Raw genomic sequence first — 20,249 nt, 5'->3', positions numbered from 1 at the left:
GAAGTGATTAACGGTCCAGATCATCTTCAGAATGATCGAACGGTGACGTCCTTTTCGAGCACCACAAGGTTTTTTCCACTCTTTTTAAGCTCCCCCAGACTAAGGAGCGAGCCGAAGCCCGAGCGCTAATTTTTGGAACCCTAGCTCGCGACTGCCCTCCGCCTCGCCTCTTCTGCGATCGATCGAAGATGAAGCTCGTCAGGTTAGCTTCTATCAACCTCTTCCCCGCACTGTTTGTCCTCATTTCTTTCCGCTTTTGTTCATTTTCTCACCTCTGGCGGATCTCCGGTCGCGGAAATGGTGTTAGGTTTTTGATGAAGCTCACCAACGAGACCGTCTCGATCGAGCTCAAGAATGGCACCGTTGTCCATGGCACCATCATCGGTGCGTCCCCTTGCTCATTATTGGTCAAAAGCTGGCCTGTCAGTGAGAATCTCTCGTATGGGTTTATTCTTCGGGGTTTTGGGTTTTTGTTTCCTGCGAAATTTTTTACTCGGTTTCACAGTCGCACCGCGAGGTAGAAGCGATTATTTTAGGGATTTGTTTCTCGTGTGGACTGGGATCTGGGCTGCGTATGCTTGGTTCTACATCTTTGGTGTTGGAATTGCTCTTTTTTTTCAATAACATATGGTTCGTTCGCCTGGAATTCATCAAGTGTTAGTTGAAATCTTTATGTTTCGATTTTTTTGTTTCCTTTACTATTGCACACGCATGATACTCTAAGTGGATGCGAGTTCTCATTGTTGCCACATTGGTAACTGTTTTTGTTGCCATTTGAAACTGATTCTTAAGGAGAACGATTAGTTTATTATTATTTTAACATATAGATTTCTCAAATGTTGAAAAAATATCGTTCATGTGACCTCAAATTTCTATCTACCATTGTGCATCGGATTCTATTGCCCGATATCTACCATCTGTACAGTAGCATAACATTTTGGGAAGTGAACTTGTTTGGAACAACATTATGGTGGTTGTTGGAGTTCAGAACAGTTAGGCTTTCTTATTCCAGTCACTTCTTAGGCTTTCAACTAATCTTTCTTCTATCCTTGATTTTAATTGAGATAATGAATTCTCCCAAGAATGTGAATGTTGACCACGACAAAAACCAGCAAGGTCAACTATTCTAGGTTGGCTGCTTGTACTTCTTGCATTGACTTATATGTATAGCCATATCATTATTAATATTTAAATCGATTAAGTAATTTTGAATTGTATCGCATAGAATTTTATTTGGTCACTTTCTACCTATTACACCTTCAGTCTTTCAATTTTTGAACTACTTCATTTCGTCTTAATATGTTTTTCGCATCTTATCGTTGCATATAATAATATTTTTTATTTTATAATTTCTACTAATTTTACACATTTATCTCATCATTTTGATCTCTACTCCACTATTTGTATTTGTTATTTTCTAACTAGCTAACTTTTTCTGCATAAAGTATGACTGTCCCTCACCTGGGCATGCTAAGTTGGAATTTCAATATTTGTATCATTCAAAGTTACCACAGATAGTTTTTGGTTTCTTTAGGGACTGATCCAGTGCTAAGACTATCAGACAAACATTTGAGGAAACTAAGGTTGACTTTTGAATAAATATGACTGGGGGTGCTCAACAGTCAAAACTATACTATCTTCTTCACCTTTTGTTCTTCAATATGTATGATGAAGGTGATTAGGATTTTTAGGATAGTAAGGTTTTAATTATTCTAGTGGATCTGCTAGCTATATCTAAATGATTTAGAAGATGAACTAGTGTGGAAGATGGTTGCATATTTTTAAGGATTTGTTACAAGTTCTATATATTGCGTGGTATCATAACTCCGGTTCCTGTCAATATATATTAATGTTATCGATATCTAAGTTTCAGGAGTAAAGCCGTGAATGTGATATTGTAGCACGATAACTTTTCATCTTTCAGGAGTTTCATCGCATTTGAATAGTTGAAGTAACAGTGTTATGCTTTAGGAAGCCGGCACATAATTGCAATCGGCCACCCTTAATCCTCGCTGGTTCTTACAGGTGTGGATATCAGCATGAACACCCACTTGAAGACTGTGAAACTTACAGTGAAGGGAAAAAATCCAGTTACACTCGATCACCTCAGTGTGAGAGGCAACAACATTAGGTACTACATCCTACCTGACAGCCTGAACCTTGAGACTTTACTTGTCGAGGAAACGCCTCGGGTCAAACCGAAAAAACCCACCGCTGGTATGCTTCTGTCTCGATGCTTTTCCTGCTAGGGTATTGGTTCAAAATCTATCAAAATTCACGTCTTTAGTCTGGTCTATTTTATCGGAAACCAGGGAGGGCTCTGGGCCGTGGTCGTGGCCGAGGGCGTGGTCGTGGACGAGGCCGTGGCCGTTAGCAGCATCCTCCACTTCATCAGAATTGTTTCCGCAACTGCTTATGCGCAAGGTATATCATCGGCAACACTATTTATGCTTAAACACAGCAGGCAAGACTTTGTTTTAGCTCTAAATGACTGACGTTTTGTGCCGTTTTGATTTGCCAAAGTTCTGTTCGACTAGAAATCATCACGAATTGTGGTTTTAGTATTTTTTTTTGGTCGTTTTGTAGAGTGTGTTGTTCTTGTTGTGGATGACCTAAAATCTAGCCTAGTTCTCAGTATAAAAAAGAATCAATTGAGGTTATATATTGTCATTGTTTAGAAGAAACAAACTCTTACTCTATAAAAATTCTACGCCTTGTAAGATAAAAGGCTAAAAATTAAACTATTAGAATCATCAAAATGATATTTTTATTTATTATTAAAATAATGTTTTGTTTTAGTTTAATTTATTTTTATTTGGTGTTGTCGTAGTCATTATGAATTATTATTATTATTATTGTATGAATATTTTAATTTTAGTCAATATTCATAGCGTTTATAGTTATTATAATATGAACATTTTATATTACGTTGCAGTAGCAATTGTATAGGTGTTATAATTGTGTAATAGATATAATCTCATGAGATTTTTTTTTTATTGAGGGGTGACTTTTTTACTAAGTAGTGATGCTTAAATACCATATGAGGAGGTATTTCATTTTCTGAATTTATTTAGTAGGTGAAATGTTTCAAGATTAATTGATGTAAATTAGATCGATGTAAATTTAAACTAACTGAAGAAGCATTTTATACTATCAGAAACTAACCATCCGATCGAAATATGTTATTTTAACAAATTATTAAAATTAAATAATACTCATCATAAATTATTTATCTAATCATGTCACAAATATTCTGTCATACTAATATTCAATATTAAAAAAATTTATACTTTGAATCTCTACAACATAATATAAAAAAAGATTATAATAGTTATCTTTTTCTTTTTACCTTGATTTAAGGTTGAGCAAAAAAATAAATTGATTAAATTTGAAAGTTTAATTTGATTAATTCAAAATTTTATTTTTAAAAAAATATTAATTTTTTGATATATTATAAATAATCAATTGATATATTTGAATAAGACAATAATTATATAACAGCCATACAACTCTAAGACAACAACTATATAACAATCATACAACTTAATTCAACTATCTAATATCAATTGACTATCATCAAATATCAATTGACTATGATATCATCAAATATCAACTGATAAGAAAAATCGAATTAATCAATTTTATATTAATATAATTTATTTGATTTTGATGATAAAATTTAATCGATTTGGCTTGTTAAAAAAACAATTTAATCAATTTTGATTCATTTTGTTCTATGTATTCGATTTTAAATCGATTGTTCATCCAAACCTCTATTCTGTTCTAAATTTTAAATCATAAATAACAAATCGTTCTAAAAAGATACTTAACTCGAGATTTTCAACCTCATTGACTAAACAAGTACATTCTCAACAATTTTTTTCAAAATAAACTGTTTTACAAACAAAAGAAAAGGAGTTTTAAGAGTGTTTATTGCCACAAATAGGTATTCGACTTCAGGAAACCATTCAACATTTGTTATCCAACAATAGCAACTATAAGTAGATCTGAAAGAAAAGCAGATTTCAATGCATAGCAAGCTTAGTGTTCATCTACATACAATGGCAAATACCTTACAACAGCAATTACCTCCTCGCATAATGGAGAGTCGTCTGTGAACTGGAAGCAGTTGAGCAGCTTCGCATGCGGCAACGAAAGCCTCTTCGCAGAATACAATATACGAATTATGGTACGCCGAGACAGTTCTCGTCGTGGGATCGTCAGAATGTACACACTCATATACAGTTCACTAACATATCGGCCGACAAAGGTGAAGGAAAGAAGAAAGAATGCACTAGTTGTTATGAGCTTTGTGTCTCTTGGATGCTTGTGAAGATTCCTCACTGAGGTTTGCAACCATGGAGGGAGGAGCGACCGCTTGTTTAGCCGGTGCAGCATCAATGGGACCCTGTGAACATTACGGGGAGGGATGGTGAAGCGATAAACCGAGTAGCTCATGTCACATGATTGCAGGTTGTAGTATCGTATCAGAAGAAACATGCAAGGCTACATGAAACATCGAGAAGAGTTCATACCTTGGAATTGAGCAATGTAGCCGCGGTACCAGATTGGTTGTTGGTCGCACGCTTTCGAAGATTAATCTGCACGGAGATACTGGCTTGCGATAGATCGATGCCAGAGCTTTGTAATGCTTGAGTAAGAGTCGTCAGAAGCCTGTTCGGCGACATGAATTTTAGTTAGAAGTTCATGAACTCATGCTAGATGAAGTCCTAACTTCTAATGCAGTAGTTCATGCACAAGAAACCCATATAAGTTGGTTGCACACAAAAGACATCATGGAAGTAAAAGTGACGATGTTTCAACCGGTCTATCGAGTAATTTGGAACGCACCCCTGCGAGTAGCTAGCGGATGCGGTAATCGTGCCTTCATCGATTATCAGGTCTTCTTGGTCATTCAACATCTCGTTACTGGTGGCACAATCAGCAGGGCTGGATGACCCTAACCAAAGCGACTGAGCCTGAGCTGGCACGTTAGCTGCAATGCGACACGAGGTAAAATACTTAAGGTGTTGCAGAAAGACCAACAAAAACAGAGATTGCATCCTACTTACCGACGAAACCTGAAGCAGTTGTGCCTGAGTCGATCGGGTTATGTGCATTTGGGATCAGAGCAGGCATAACCGGGATGTCTCCTTCATCGAACGGTCCAGTGAATGCATGAGCAGAACCATTCCTAATAACTTGAGAGGGATCAGGTAAACCATCAACAGGGATTTGATTGTTATTCTGTTACAAAACAGGATATCGTAGAAACTGTGAGCATCGAGAACGACAATGCGCGATGCAAATATTGGTATCGGAGATAAGTTCTGAAGATGCACGAGAATGTATATCCATATTCAACAAGTTCATTAACAACAGGCACCTCGGCATTTTTCCAGAATGACCTGTAATAAACTTTCCCCTGCCAAAGAAATTTAAAAGCCAAAGAAAGAAATTAGTCTGGCCTCATCCATGTCCATAACTAATTAGGACTCGGAACCTAATTTGGAGCTATTGAGAAAGAACCGCAACGTTGCGGCTAAACATGTGCCCCTGGATGTCGTAACTACAATACCAAGGTAAAGATGGAAACAACAAAATAGTTGCGACAAGTAAGGTATTTTGTTGACTTTGATGAACAATGAAAGTGATTTATCCACTCTAAAGATAATTAGCTTCATAATAAACAAGTAAAAAGTCGTGAAAAAGCACGGTTCTTGCCAAACTTCGCTTAGACTGTTGTAAACTAATTTCTTAAGAGAATGAGAAAGTAATGCCCCAAACTATTCAAGTGATGAATGATTTGTCAAGATTGATTATACGAAAGCATTAGCTCGTAGATGAGCGCGGTTCATAGACATGAATGCTAACTCAAATATTTAAGAGTGTTAGTTCTCGTGATACAAACAAGAGGTGCACAAAGGAATCTAAATTGACTGAGAAATTGAGAAGACCGATGGTCTCAAATTGTTAAAAAAAAATATGACCGAACAACTACGGTGTTCAACCGTTCGCATGGCACAAAGCACCAAGGCGGCAAAACACGAAACAACCTTGTCCTTTGGTAGAACCAACACGACACATGCATCATGCTCGGCATGCATCGAAGGGGCAAAATTCAAAAGAGCACACCCCTTAAAATGATGCCTTTTCAACAATTAAAAAAACATCATCCCTAAAATTAGACCCCTCACCTCTTGCTAAAATTATTGAAACCTCAAGCATCAATCTTCTCCATTGAGCTCTTCTCCTCTTCTCTTTCTCTATAAGAGTTTCAACAAGTCAAATTTCATTAGAACTTAAAATTTGGAGTACTCCTATTTTGAGTCAAAAGTCATATCTTGTGACTATTCCTGATAAACAGTAATCACTCTTAAAGACAAAGGATCTAACACTTGATTCAGTCTTATAGTTTACCAACAGGGTGCGTCGAGAACCCGAAGGGGTATCTCAATGACCGACAGTAAGGTCGTTGGTAAAGACTGTCTCAAAAAGGTGAGTCAATCAACCTGAAAGGGATCCTGAGTAATTGATGACTACACATTGGTTCCAGCTAGCATTATCTTAGACTGCATAATTTAGCGACCAAATTAGTTAACTGGCATATCTTATCTGAAATTCTTAGACCTCTATTGTCAACATAGTATAATATATAGGGACAAAGAAATAATCATTAAGGTCAGTGTAGGCTAACCTGAGATGATTCATCAATTTTGAGGTAAATATGGTGTTTATGTGTGTGTGTGTATCAATTACTTCAGATAAGTAGTATAATCCTAAATCTGTTTTTTCGGACTGGCCGACCTTCAAGGTAAAGATCTCTTCTAGAAAAAGATGCATAAATAGACACCTTTATCCTAGAAATCATAGATGGCATAGAACAAACAAAGCTGATATGATGAAAACTCGAAAAGAGAAAACAACTGGACCTTGGGTATGGACAATTTCACTAGAGTAATAGACGGTACGCATAGTCATGTGCGAGCATAAAAGAGGTTAACAAGCCATTACCCAAGGTATTAATTTTTGATTCTCCTGATTCCATCCCGGGAAAGACGACTCATACTTTTGCGCCTTCTCTTGTAAAAATCGTATGTACTCAATTACCTGATACATGATATCAGCAAAAATTTAACTATTTTGGAACTTCATAACAAAATGAAAAGAGATACTTTGTTTAAAACTGTCTGTGTCGTATATACCTCCAAAAGGAATGATGCTTTATCTCTCTTTTGATCACTATGTGGTATGAGTTCCCTGAGTATCTGAAATCTACTAGCACAGAAAGTTCACATAAAATGTATCAAAAAACAGCAAGTATTGAATTTTGTATATCTGAACAAAGTATTTCATATCACATGCTGTATCACTATAATCAGATAACAAAAAATGCAGAGGCACGAATACAATCAAAACCATTGGTATAGCACAACAAATAAGAGGACTGTTTGAGAAATAGAGATACATTCAATCAAATACTCAACTAGTATTGATTTTCTCCCCTCCCCTGTTTGATAAAGTTTTATTACTTATACAGTGCCTTCTTCAGTTTCCAATTTAAGAACAAATGACATTCAACATATCAAATAGAGAACTGAACCATACATAGACTTGTATTCCAAATAAGAAAAAAAACACACTAAAACCAAGCATGGGTGCAAAACAAAACATTACCTTATATTCATATGTATAGGGATAGTAAAATGAGTTAATGCATTTCATAAATTAAAGGGAAAAAACAGTTCAAAGACCATATCTAAAGTACTAATCTCAACCACTCCATCAAATTAGTTATTAGATCCATCAATCAAATGAAAATCCCAATGGGGACCCTAGAACTTTTGAATTATGAAGCACAATTTCAAATGAACACTCTGATACTAAACTGCAAGAGATGTTGTAAAATTTAGAAATAAATCTTCAATGAAAGCATCTACTAGAATGATTTATCTCAGTTAGAACAGAGATTCCCTTTAACGTTTCTTTCAAGTTTAAATATCATTATTTTGTGTTGGTGGGTGTTTTAGTCTCTGGCCACTTTAAGCATGCTTCAAACCAAGCTAAAATCAACTCAAATGAGTATTAATCCAATAATCCCCCCCACCCCCACAATTCTCTTATACTTAAACTTTTATCCACATTCTTTGAGTGTGTTGGACATGTGACAACTAACACTTGTCAAATACTAATGCCCTTTTGCTTGTGTAAAAAGTTCTAAAAATAGTCATGTCAGACATCCAACAGATACTTGGTATTGTGTGGCAGACAGTTGCATTTCATCTGGACATGGCATATTGTCTGCACATGGAATCCAATCACTTGTTCTCCAAAAAGAACAGCTCTACTCGGTGAACAAAGACCAAGGACGGTGGGGAACTTGTGCAACCAGTTTCCATGCCTACAAGGCTCACTGTTTGCTCATGCAAAATATCAATTTCAACCCCTGTGATCCCTGATGCTTCAGAATAACATTCAAGAATATAGACATCTTCTCACCTAAGCTAAAACAATTTGTTGCATGCCAGAATACAAATAGTAAGAAAGGTATTATTCGGCTAAATGGCATCTGCGGCTTCACCTCGTCTCCCTCATTGATTTAAGTGAATCAAAACCAAAAATCCTAGCACTGTAGGTTCCTCTGCTGAAAGAGTTTTTCCCAGAGTCAAAATCAGCACTCTAGCTGATTTCCAGTGCAAAGAGAACGGAGACAGAGCTTCCTCTCAGCAAGTCATTCATTCCCATAATGCCAATTTTTACATCAAGCCAAACATAATCACATTCTTGGCTTTCTTAACTTTATCAACTTAATTAGTTTGCTAGAAGACCAAAAAAAAAACACTCTAGGAACCATTAACACTACATGTAACTGAATTTTCTCTCGTACTTCTGCCAATTGAGAATTAAAAGCGCCAAAGTGCAAATCATCTGTTGGCCAGTAAATTATTCTTCTCATGCACTATGCAAACTTACAAACAATACCACTATCACAAGGATTTGGATTTAGGGACAGTCAGTTAGAAAAGCATTTCACATTCAGTTAGATCAACTATCAGAAGGATCAGATACAGACAATAAAATTCAATGTGAAATTTGGAATTATGCATCGTTACTTGCCTGTCATTAATTTTGTTTCTTCTCCGTTGCTCCATTGCAGAATGCTTTGATTTTGGTGTAGTGGGAAGATCATCCGTGCCACTTCCCTTCCCATCTACTTTGATGGTCAAATCTACTACCACCAACAAGAAAATATTAAGAATTCAGGAGATCTCTTAACAACCGAAAGCAAATTACAGGCACTAACGCCTCCAAAATACCGTTTTGGAAGTCTCAACTAATTCAATACGAAAAAAAAACACCAAAACCAATTCAGTAGCATAAATTCCCACATTATTAACCGGTATAGTGAGCACATCTGAAAGGAGGCAAAACAAGCCAAAGCATCGCGATCAAATACGCAAAGGAGTCACCTTTATGCGAGGGGCCTTCCCTCCTCCCGAATTCCGACTCCTCCTCGTCCTCATCCTCAAATCCCCTGCTGGATCTCGACGCACCAGCATCCATATCTCGTTTCTCCTCCGGCGCGGCTCCGCTCCCAAAACAGCTAGCCACTTCGAGACCCGGGGAAGACGAACCACAGCACGAAGAGGAGAAGCACAGGGAGGTCGGACGGCGAAGGAATACGACGAAACAACTCGCAATTTCCGCAGCCCGGCGGGCGACGAAGGAAGGGGGGACCGGCCACTGCCCCGTGAAGCAAGAGGAGCACCGCGAAGGGCACAGAGAAAGACGACCGAACCTTTATTTTATACATATATATTATTAATTTATTATATTATTTTAATTAATTTCAAGAATCGAAAATATTATATTTATTATGTGATTATTCAGCATGATCCGCTAATTGACAATTATTAAATCATATTAAATTATTTTTTAAATTGATTTATTAATTTGTTAAAATTATTTCTAATTTAATCAAAATTATTTACTACAATAATATTAAAATAAAGATATTTTTCAGATAAAAATGAGATGTCATATTTTTTTAACAAAAATAAAAAATGCTCTCTTGGTTTTTCTCAAATAATTTTATACTATACTGACATTTTTATTGCAATAATAAATTTGTTTTTATTTTTTTATAAATTTGATATGATATTTATACTTCACGTATTTGAACGGCCAGATTAGTAACTTAATATAAATGTGATCCATAATTATCTAATTCCGGGTATTGATGTGAAAAAAGGCACGAACGAGAGATGCAAAAGGTTCAAATATGCACGGAAGCCCATTAAATATCCAATATTTTTCATACAGCCTTCTCCGGGGCGGGTTTCGCGGCGACCTTTGAATTTGGTTTTGGATGGTGGGCGTGAGATCCGAAATGGCCACCTGGCAGGTCATGGATGAGAGGCAAAAGGGACACGCGGCCAACTCCGATTCGAAAGGTATGTTTCTGGGTAGAAAAAATGAAGCGTGCACAAGAATATTGCTACAGGTGGGTTGGGTGGTCACGATGTCGACAGGGGCCGTCACCTCGTGAACTGCGTGATCTCACGTGCTAGTCACGTGTAATCCACGTGACTCTTGCTCCCCTCCCTCTTATCTATATTAATAATTCATGTATTTACAGTCTATTCATGCCTTTACATTATGGAATATATAAAGGATTAGAATTATATATTTTGTGATTTAAAATTATTAAACATCTACATATTACATTTACCTTTTATCAAGAACTAATAATAATTTCTACTTATAAAAAACCACTACAAACTAAATTCTTTTTCATGTATTTTTTTTTTAAAAAAAGGCTCTCCATCGATTAATTGTAAAAAAAAATGGTGTTTAAAATTAAGGATTTTATTTTGTTTTATTTATTATTTATACATGAAAGTCTATCAAATCTAATATTTTATATTTTTATAGACTCATATAATAGATTTTTATAATAATTTAACATGGTATTAGTGCCATTTATATTTGACAAATAATAGAAAATATAAATATACTATTTTACTCCTTTCCTTTCTCAATCCACACCTCAGAGTAAACAGAGCAAAATTTGCTCACCTATAACTCCTCTTGCATGAGTGCTCCTTCTAGCCTCCCCAATGATCATCTTCTTGTGACTTTGCATCCACATTGACATCATGTGCCATTAAATTCGTTCTCTGAAAATCAAAATAAATAAATAAATAATCAAAATTCTTGATTCATCTAACTTACCATGCCTAGAGAGGTGAGGAGCCATCAAGTGCATACCATTGTGATCTAAAAATTAATAAGGGAGCATTTCCTTTCCTCCACATAAATAGCCATAATCAATGGCAAGCAAACAAGACAAGTGCTTTATCTTCCATCTCATGAGCAAAAGTCTTTAAATCAGTAGTAGTTGTAGTCCCTCCTTCACTCGCCCCTTGCGAGAATGGCGAAGGGACTCAACGGCCGTGTTCGCGACCTCGTTCTCCTCTTCGCGGTGGTGCTCCGGGGCCTCCTCTTTTGCACTACCAGGTGTGCAACAGCTCCGGCCATGTTCATCTTCGGCGACTCCCTTATTGACAGTGGCAACAACAACTACATTGCTTCTGTTGCCCGAGCAAACTACTACCCTTATGGTATCGACTTCATTGGCCCGACCGGTCGGTTCTGCAATGGACTAACTGTCACAGACTACGCCGGTAATTAGTCTTTAACTTTTGATTGCATATATACTTTTGGAAGAAAGGAAGTTAAATGAGTTAGGATTTGGTGAAGCAAAATACCTGGGCTTGCCATTTCCTCCGCCGTATCTCAGTGTGCGATCAGGTGCAGCCATGATCATGGGAGGAGTGAACTATGGATCGGCTGCTGCAGGCATTCTTGATGAGACTGGAAACAATTACGTAACTCGACTCTCTGCTCTTTTGCTACTTGTTTTGAATTATGTTTCTCAAAGAAACACAATGGATTTAGTGAAATATTGTGTTGTGATATAGGGAAGCAGGATTTCACTCAATGAGCAGATTGAGCTGTTTGGAAAGACAGTTGAGATGCAGTTGACGACCCTACTGACAGATCCTGAGGCACTGTCTGGCTACCTTTCAAGCTCACTCTTCATCGTCATCATCGGAAGCAATGACTATATCAACAACTATCTTCTTCCCGAATTCTACTCCACTAGTAGGATTTATTCTGGGGAAGACTTTGCCAGGCTGCTCGTCGACAACCTGTCACAACAATTGATGGTAATTTCAGTAGTCGATAACTATACAGGATAGACTTGGAACCGTAATTTGCATCTTCATAAGTAGTATCAGTTTTGGAACTGTAAGCCTGTATTTTTTTTATTAAGATCAACTAAAATTATTACTTCTCAGAAGATGTACAATATGGGAGCTAGGAAGATGCTCTTGGTTGGGATAGGTCCACTCGGGTGCATCCCTAATCAATTAGCAATGAACCCCAATGCCACTGGATGTGTCGAAGCGGTTAATGACCTAGTGAGGCCATTCAACCAAAACCTCAAACAAGCAATGCTCAAGCTGAACTCCACTCTGCCGGGTTCCTTCTTTGTGTTTCACAACATCTATGATACCTTCATTGACATGGTCCAAAACTCTTCAAAGTATGGTAAGGACATTGAACGCCAGTCTTCAAAGTTATATTGAGTTTTATGATGAACTAATGTAAAGATTTTTAGTACATGGAAAATTGGAGGAGTTGTGCATAAAACCTACCTTCTTTATCTATATCTTTATCTCACTTTTGGTTTTGGAATCATTGTTGCTAGGGTTCATGGTCACTAACCAAGCTTGTTGCGGTCATGGAAGATATGGAGGGCAGCTCAGTTGCTTACCTATGGAGCGTCCATGCTCCAACAGAGATCAATATCTCTTTTGGGACTCTTTTCACCCAACACAAGCAGCCAATGCTATCATATCCAATGGATGTTTTGGTGCGACTGCCACTGATTGCTTTCCAATCACTGGTGATCAATTGGCGGAGATTTAGCGAGGTTCTCTCCCTGTCTTGAAAGTAAGATTGTGAATTTCAATAGCCAAGAAGTTACGGTCAAGCTAAGGTTGTTGGTTTTGTTGTTCTTCAACTCATGGATGTGATGTGTTCTTCAGTTGATAAAATTATAACTAAATTACCTTTAAAGATTAAGGGGAAAAAGGATATACGAGATCAACAAAAATGTATACATCTGTAGCAAAATGTATTAACTTGTGATCGTATTTCATCTGCAAAAGGATTTAGTTGGTACACTATAAATTAGTACTGATATCATAACAAAGAAAAAAAAACTATACACACAATAAAAAGAAGAAAGCTAAAAAAGGATTACTGAAGTTGTAGTTATATATTACCTTTAGATATAGAGAGAGCGAGATTAGTGAAAGCATCCCATTTAGAAAGATTCATTAGTCACTCCAAACTCACTTTTGCAGAAGTTGTTAGACTTGATGCAATTGAACAGAGCATGCACTTGGAAATTCATTAGGATTAGCATTTTCCAGCTACAAGCTACAACCTGAAAAGGCAAGCAAAATGAACTGAGATTCTTAAAGGAAATGCTAATGAGCAAACAACAGATAGTGTACATAGCTCCTATGACTGAGATATTATTGGCTCTCAACAGCTATTTTGAATGAAGGCTAGAGTTGTTGAATCGATCATGCTCGCTGTAACCTAGCTCAATTTCCTACTAACAGTAGCTAAAAGTATGGTTCTACACCTGAAAGTAGCAGCTTACTCCCCCTCTGTTGACTTAGATCACCACTCTATGGATTCACTATAATGGAGGATTATACATCCAAAGAGACTGCATGGATCCTAGAAAATAAGCTGCACTCCGACCCCTTTTCTCTTGTTATCATATCAAGATTTTCCACAAAGCAACAAACCATTCGCAAAAGTTTGTGTGAACACATTAAAGGGGATAGTTAGTGTGCATCTAAGGGAAATTTTGCCTTCCTAAGAAATGCAACCCCATACACCTTTTCGTGCTTTCCCGAGCCTACAGCGATCCCGAACCATGACTTTTAGAGGAGAAAAATGGTGGCGCGCCTAACGAATCGAAGCCCTAACTGCGTTTTCCCCATGTCACTTGGGTACTTGATCAAACTGCCAAATCTTCGAATACGAATCAAACGCATTCATTTTCTAAAGTCTGGAGCTAATTTGAACAGCACAAAATGGAAGGGGAAAACAAAACAAAAACTAACCTTGATCTTTTCCTCCGGGGCCTTTCCGCCTTCGTCCGCCATTGATTCGACTTCGAGCACTTGCAGAGAATCAAAGAGGTCTTCTCTGGCACAACCCTATCGATTCGACTTCGAGCAATTGCAGATCGATCGAGCAGGAAGAGGTTGTTACCGATCGCGAGCAAAAATCTAATTTATTTATTTTCCTAAATTTTGTTAAATCTTTTTTTTTTTTTATTGATTTTCAAGATATTTTCTTATTTTTATTATTAAAATTTATATTTACCCGATTTATCTACTGATATTTGCTCGCTTTTTAATTGCTATATATATGCGGAATATTCTGCAATGGACATGGGATATTCCACTTTATTTGGTTAATTTAATTTTTTTTACAATTAATTAATAATTGACGGCGCACGATGTCTTTCCTCCGCCGCCGTATGAGCTCAGCCACAGCCGCCGGCGGCGAACCCGACCCTCGATCTCCCCACGTCGTACACGACACTGAACGTCTCCTGCTGTTTGTTGCCGATGATGGCCACCCTCTCCGCCGGCGCAAAGGCCAGGCACGTCGTCTCGTCGTCCACGTCGATCATCACGTTGGCCGCCGCGAGCCTCAGGGCGGCGCCGTCCTGGAACACCATCTCCACCGCTGGCACAGCTAGCCGCCGGAGACTCCCGCGGAAGCACGTGTCGAGGATCGAGAACGCCGGCGCCGGCACCGCCCCTCGCCCCTTCATCGCCTCAGCCACCGCGCCGCTCAGCGCGGCGTAAACCTCCCGCGGGAGCCGCGTGATCACCGTCCCCGAGTCGATGATCGTCGGCGCGGCGGAGTACGACGCCGCGGAAACAGAGAGGGCTTGGCCGTCGACGGACACCCATGTGAGGCGCAAGAAGTAGAGCGAGTCGTCGAGGGTGCTTGAGAGTAACGGAGTGAACGCGAACCGGGCGGAGTCGTAGCTGCCGAGGGAGAGGTAGCCGGCGGAGGAGTCGGTGGGGAGGCAGTACGCGAAGGAGTTGCCGACGCTCGGCGCAAATTGGGAGAGGAGGGAGAGGCGGTTTCGGGCCAGGCCGATGAGCCCGTCGGAGCGGCCGAAGAGGCCCTCGTTGTCCTGGCCGCAACCGTAGACGAAGCCCGGGAGGGAAGCAGAGGAGAAGGTGAGGGTGTCCTCGCTGAGGTAGCCGACGGAGAAGGAGCTGTCGCCGTAGCTGGCCTCGTAGATGCAGACGCCAGCGTGGGAGCAGGCGGAGGGGTTGAGGGTGGCCTCCTGGAGGCTGTCGCACGCGGCGGCGGAGCAGGGGAGGGGGTGGTAGGTGGAGGAGGCGGCGGGGTCGAAGGGGCGGCCCACCTGGGGGTGGCAGGAGACACGGCAAGGCGAGCACTGGATCCAGGAGAGGGAGGAGCCGGTGTCGACGAGGACAGAGAAGGAGCGAGAGGGGGTTCCGAGGCCGATGCGGCCGACGTAGTTCCCGACGCCGATGGCGGAGCCGGGGGAGAGCGGGGCGGCGACGGCGGAGGGGCGGAGGGATTTTGGCGAGGCGGGCGTCGAGGGAGCGGACGCGGGCGGCGTCGTGGTTAAGGATGGCGGAGAAGTCGAGGTCCGGGAACGGCGCCGCCGCCGAGCAGCGGCTCCGCGGGTGGTGGAGAGTGACGTGGACGCCGGAACGGTTCAGATGCCGCGCCTTATCTGCACGTACACGTGGAGGGCTAAAGTAATTCTGATCAAGTTACTAATTTTGAACTTCAAAAATAATCAGAAAATTACATAAATAATAATAATAATAAAATTATTTTAAAATATAATTATAAAGTTGTTTACCTTAGAATTTGCCTAGAACTTGTAAAGAGAGGAGAGCTATTAGTGTCAATATCTTCGCGATCTAGATCGACCCCAACACTCGGACCCATTGTCTTACTCTTAACACACACTTGTGTCATAGGCTACCGACATTGGCCGAGCATCTTTCTTTATATGCCTAAGACAACCTATCGTTCTCAATACAATTATAGTTCATCAAATGCACATGTTACGTTTCGAATTTACTCAGTAGGTGAACAGAAGACGAAGATTGTCTAACTCATGGTTGTTGAGTTAGTGCCCAATTCTCAATTATGATGACATAAATAGAATAGTAACACTAATTGAGGGAGGAAGCACAATGAACAAGGACAATAATGTAAAAGAAATCCTCTAATTGTATTAGAATTTGGATTTCGTCCGATATAATACGAGATTTCAAACTAAAATCTTCATTGTCTTTGCATTAGCGCACATTAAGTTATGACTTATCGGCTGTTTACTTAGAGATGCAGACGAGAGAAAAGATGAATGAAAGTTTTACTTAGATTTCTTTTCTTCTTCTTCTTCGATTCGCACTTAGAGTAAACAGAAAATTGAAGAAAAACTCTTTCTAAAGAGAAGAAAGACGAAGTGAGTACCGAAGAAGTCGGAAGAGCATGAGCCTGAAGGAATCCCAAAGTCAGCAGTAGCAGTAGCGGTAAGGCGGAGGAAGAAGCAACAAGGGAGGAGGAGGAGGAGGAAGAACTTCATAACTCTCAGCTGCACCTTTCTTCAGCTACTTTCTCCTCTCACTTTGTGGCCTTTATATACAAATTTCAATGAGAAATTAAATTCCAAAAAAGGTAAAACAGAGAAGAGAAAAAGAATTTAAAGAAAAAAATGAGGACTTTTGATACACAGCCCACAAGAGTCTCTCCCTCCCTCACAAGAAAGTGAACAGTGAGCTCAACCACTTGGGTCCCAACCAATCAGCAAGTTAATGCCGCTCCCGCCGTTTTATAATCAGTATTTATGAATCTATTTCTAAATGGCGCGTTATCTTGATGATTAATAAAAAAAAATTTATATGATCAGATCGATTAATATAAAAAAAATTTATCTTGATGATTAATTCAATTTTTTTATTATTGATGGATTGTAATCTAGTCCGAGATTTGATGTATCTATGATTGAGCCTTCTCGGGAGGTCGGATGTGTGTTAAATCGACCCCTTTCAAGTGGGTTCCTGTTGGGTTGGCAGTAGATGTACCGAGGAAGCGAAAGAACTTTGATAATGATCTTCGTCGATAGCAATTGGAAAGATCGGAAGGAAATGTTAGAAGGGAGGTCAAGACGATCCCTTCGATATTCAAGTCAGATATCGTAGAAAAATTGAGGAAAGAAATAGCAAATGAGTGGAAATAATAATATTCGATTCTCTTCTTATATTGTCATTATTATCTTTACATAGAGAGTGAAAAAGTGATCCAAATTATCAAAGGACATACTTCTTTCCTTTTCGTTAAAGGACACGACCTCTCTGTAATCGATGCTTTTGTAACCGTCGTTAACTACCACTCACATCCGAGTTCAAGAGCAACTTGAACTTGACTTAAATGTGACTTGGATTGATGCGACTTGAGCTCGGCTAGAGTTGGTTGACTTGATCCAAGAGTGATCAGCTTATGTGGACTTGTCAACCGAGTCTTGGACTGGCCACGTGGCCTTTGTCGTCTTCGCTACATCAGACTAATAATGAAATCGGATCTAAAAAGGATCGTGTTCCCCGTAAGATTAAAGTAACATTTTTTTTCACCTGGAAGAAGATATGGTTGTCGTCGTTCTAATTCCTTAGGAAGATCAATCTGCCTATAAAGGCGTCTCGTTTTTTATTTTTATATAAGAAGATGACAATAACTCTCGATTCTGGTTCATCAATACTAGATCCTATTTTAGAATTGCTTGAATGTTTTCGGAGGATTAATGTATGGTGTAAGCTCCAATTTCATGATTTAGAAACCTTAATTAGGGTGTAAGTCACAAGACAAAAAAAATATTTTCAATGTGATTGAATCATAGAAAGTGAAGTATCAACCACCATGTGGCTTGTCTAAGATTAATCATCACTCGTGGGGCAGTCTCGGAGGGGCCTTCGGGGTGAGGATTATCATCTTTTGCTGCAATAAAATTCATCATCATGCAAACTTTATCGGTTTTTATTCTCTTTCGTGCTGAATTTCGTATCAGAAACAGTAATAGATACAGAGCAGAACAGCTCATGTTTGAAAAGAAGAGTAGTGTGTTTTAGGGTTTCAACCTGTTCTTAATTTCAGTGTTTTAGGGTTTGTGCTTGTTCATCCGAGTTGGCAGATGGAGACTGGGATTTATTCCAGAGATGGTTAAGTTATTTAATTAATTAGATAATTATGTTGCCAGCCATTAGTTAGATACACATCACATCAAGTAATTAAAGTTGATGATTAATTAAGAGTTAGGGTTGGTTGTAGATTACAGTTGTGACTCAACTCACATTGAAGTTTACTCTCAACTCTTGCTTTTATTGTTCATGTTCTTCGATTTTGTAATGGTTTGCATTTAGCGAAGAGATGTATCTAAGTTTAAGTGTTTGTTTCTTTCGCAAAGATTTGTTAGCTAAGAAAGACTCCACGTAGTGGTGAAATACCTAGAAGAATAATGGAGATTAGAGTTCGAATCTCAAATGGAATGAATATTCTAAAGGTTGATTTCTGTATTGATGTGGTGAATCCCGAGTAGTTCGATGTTGCAACGAAAGTCAAAGAGGTCGGCCGATGTGGCAAGGCAAAGAGTCAATGGTCAATCTTGGGTGGATTAACTCGGCACTTCCGACCTCGACCAGCTCGGCCACTCGGCCAATCTCTCGGCCCTCCTGCCCTCGACAAACTCGATCACTCGGCCTATCTTTAGACCCTTTCGACCTCAACCAGCTCGGCCACTCGGCCTATTTCTCGGCCCTTCCAACCTCGACCAGCTCAGCCACTCGTCCTATCTCTCAGCCCTCCCTACCTCGACCAACTCGGTCACTCGACCTATCTCTCGCCCCTCCCGACCTCGATAAGCTCAGTCACTCGGCCTACCTCTCGGGCCTCTCGACCTTGATAAGCTCAGTCACTCGGCCTACCTCTTAGCCCTTCTAACCATCTCAGTCACTTAGTCCTCGTCTCGGCCACTCCAACCTCGACCCACTCTCTCTCTCAACTACTCCCACCCCAAAAGTTGACAACAATGCTCAAGCTGCAAGTCCTGCCAGAGGAACAGGATGGTTACGAGGTTGTCAAACATGTTCCCCTAGGATTCCCTCATATCTTCGTCTACAATCAAAAGGTAAGAATAATCAACACTGCCAAGCCATAGGACAGCTACGAAGTTGCCAAAATTGATCCCCCAAATATTGCATGTTGGGGGCATTGGACAGTGGTTGTCAGAGCCTGTCCCCTCAATCACGACAGGGGGATGTCCTCGTGCCACCGTGGAGATTCCTTTTTATGAGTATATAACCTCTCCCGCAGATATAAAAACTCTCCCTAGATTCTCAGTTACTGAAGACACTTCTTCTTTTTCTTTCTTTTCTGAAACTGACTTGAGCGTCGGAGTTGTCTTGTTGGAAATCTCCGACACCCTGTTAATCCGTTCACTCAGTTTTTTTCTTCAGATCACTTTGCTGACGGGAGTGATAGTGCCTGAGGTGGTAGATTATTGATTGGTGACTTGATCATCTACGATATTCAGTCGGAACATGTATAAATTGTACTTTGAATTTACTCAGTAGATAAATTAGAATATAAAATATTCTATAATCCAAGATGGTGATGTAAATCGTGACTTTTTAATTAATCGGAGCATCTCTTTGAACTCCTTTGGGTTAGTCGTAGGGTAAGGATTGGAGTAAAACTTATCTCTTTAAGACGATATTGCCTCGTATATTCATTATTGCAACCTTTTATTCAAATTCATCAAACATGGAGGGGTGAAAGCAAAAAGGGCATTACATTGGATTGGGGCCCATTGAACGGCCCACTAAGCCCAGCTACAAAGGTTCATCCACATGCTTTTTGGGCCTGGGTTGGGCTTCAATATTTAAGCCCATGATTGATGGCTGTGCGTAAATTGAACTGAATCGAAGAGCAATTTTCAACGGTCGAGTTCTATTCTAGGGCATTCGCTTACGTGTACAATTCTAGAACATTCTCTTCTTTGCCCCTTCTCCAAGCCGCCTCCTCGCGACTTCTGA

General features: G+C 39.6%; 3 protein-coding genes and 1 pseudogene across 3 annotated transcripts; 2 read left to right on the top strand and 2 right to left on the bottom strand.

Moving 5' to 3' along the window:
• Nucleotides 1–97: 97 nt before the first annotated feature.
• Nucleotides 98–2,660, top strand: LOC141835042 (small nuclear ribonucleoprotein SmD1a-like). The gene is made up of 4 exons (XM_074722465.1): nucleotides 98–202; nucleotides 308–384; nucleotides 2,026–2,217; nucleotides 2,313–2,660. The coding sequence occupies exons 1-4, from the start codon at nucleotides 189–191 to the stop codon at nucleotides 2,372–2,374; spliced, it is 345 nt and encodes a 114-aa protein (XP_074578566.1). The 5' UTR covers nucleotides 98–188; the 3' UTR covers nucleotides 2,375–2,660.
• Nucleotides 2,661–4,008: 1,348 nt separating this feature from the next.
• LOC141835020 (transcription factor BIM2-like) lies at nucleotides 4,009–9,772 on the bottom strand. Its single transcript, XM_074722438.1, has 9 exons — nucleotides 9,471–9,772; nucleotides 9,118–9,229; nucleotides 7,206–7,275; nucleotides 7,015–7,110; nucleotides 5,387–5,425; nucleotides 5,073–5,247; nucleotides 4,852–4,996; nucleotides 4,536–4,674; nucleotides 4,009–4,408 (listed from the first exon to the last, which is right to left on the bottom strand). The coding sequence occupies exons 1-9, from the start codon at nucleotides 9,562–9,564 to the stop codon at nucleotides 4,295–4,297; spliced, it is 984 nt and encodes a 327-aa protein (XP_074578539.1). The 5' UTR covers nucleotides 9,565–9,772; the 3' UTR covers nucleotides 4,009–4,294.
• A 1,662-nt stretch (nucleotides 9,773–11,434) lies between these two features.
• On the top strand, nucleotides 11,435–12,999 carry LOC141834527 (GDSL esterase/lipase 7-like). Its single transcript, XM_074721849.1, has 5 exons — nucleotides 11,435–11,687; nucleotides 11,764–11,891; nucleotides 11,985–12,233; nucleotides 12,366–12,618; nucleotides 12,779–12,999. The coding sequence occupies exons 1-5, from the start codon at nucleotides 11,435–11,437 to the stop codon at nucleotides 12,997–12,999; spliced, it is 1,104 nt and encodes a 367-aa protein (XP_074577950.1).
• Nucleotides 13,000–14,560: 1,561 nt separating this feature from the next.
• LOC141835008 (aspartyl protease family protein At5g10770-like) lies at nucleotides 14,561–16,760 on the bottom strand (annotated as a pseudogene).
• Nucleotides 16,761–20,249: the final 3,489 nt, after the last annotated feature.

Source organism: Curcuma longa, chromosome 9, assembly GCF_044706935.1.
Source record: "Curcuma longa cultivar G26 ecotype Majalengka, Jawa Barat chromosome 9, ITB_CL_G26_1.1, whole genome shotgun sequence".
Lineage (NCBI taxonomy): Eukaryota > Viridiplantae > Streptophyta > Magnoliopsida > Zingiberales > Zingiberaceae > Curcuma > Curcuma longa.
The sequence above is the reverse complement of the archived record's forward strand: the minus strand, read 5'-3'. Positions and strand labels throughout refer to the sequence as shown.

What these genes read in the sequence shown, in the direction of transcription:
- LOC141835020 (XM_074722438.1), bottom strand. Translation starts at nt 9,564, where the DNA reads ATGGATGCTGGTGCGTCGAGATCCAGCAGGGGATTTGAGGATGAGGAC. An exon ending in AGAAACAAAATTAATGACAG is followed by an intron (nt 7,276 to 9,117) that starts GCAAGTAACGAT and finishes CTGTGCTAGTAG; the next exon opens with ATTTCAGATACTCAGGGAAC. An exon ending in AACTGCTTCAGGTTTCGTCG is followed by an intron (nt 4,997 to 5,072) that starts GTAAGTAGGATG and finishes GTCGCATTGCAG; the next exon opens with CTAACGTGCCAGCTCAGGCT.
- LOC141835042 (XM_074722465.1), top strand. An exon ending in TGTCCATGGCACCATCATCG is followed by an intron (nt 385 to 2,025) that starts GTGCGTCCCCTT and finishes TGGTTCTTACAG; the next exon opens with GTGTGGATATCAGCATGAAC. An exon ending in ACCGAAAAAACCCACCGCTG is followed by an intron (nt 2,218 to 2,312) that starts GTATGCTTCTGT and finishes ATCGGAAACCAG; the next exon opens with GGAGGGCTCTGGGCCGTGGT.
- LOC141834527 (XM_074721849.1), top strand. Translation starts at nt 11,435, where the DNA reads ATGGCGAAGGGACTCAACGGCCGTGTTCGCGACCTCGTTCTCCTCTTC. An exon ending in AACTGTCACAGACTACGCCG is followed by an intron (nt 11,688 to 11,763) that starts GTAATTAGTCTT and finishes GATTTGGTGAAG; the next exon opens with CAAAATACCTGGGCTTGCCA. An exon ending in ATGAGACTGGAAACAATTAC is followed by an intron (nt 11,892 to 11,984) that starts GTAACTCGACTC and finishes GTTGTGATATAG; the next exon opens with GGAAGCAGGATTTCACTCAA.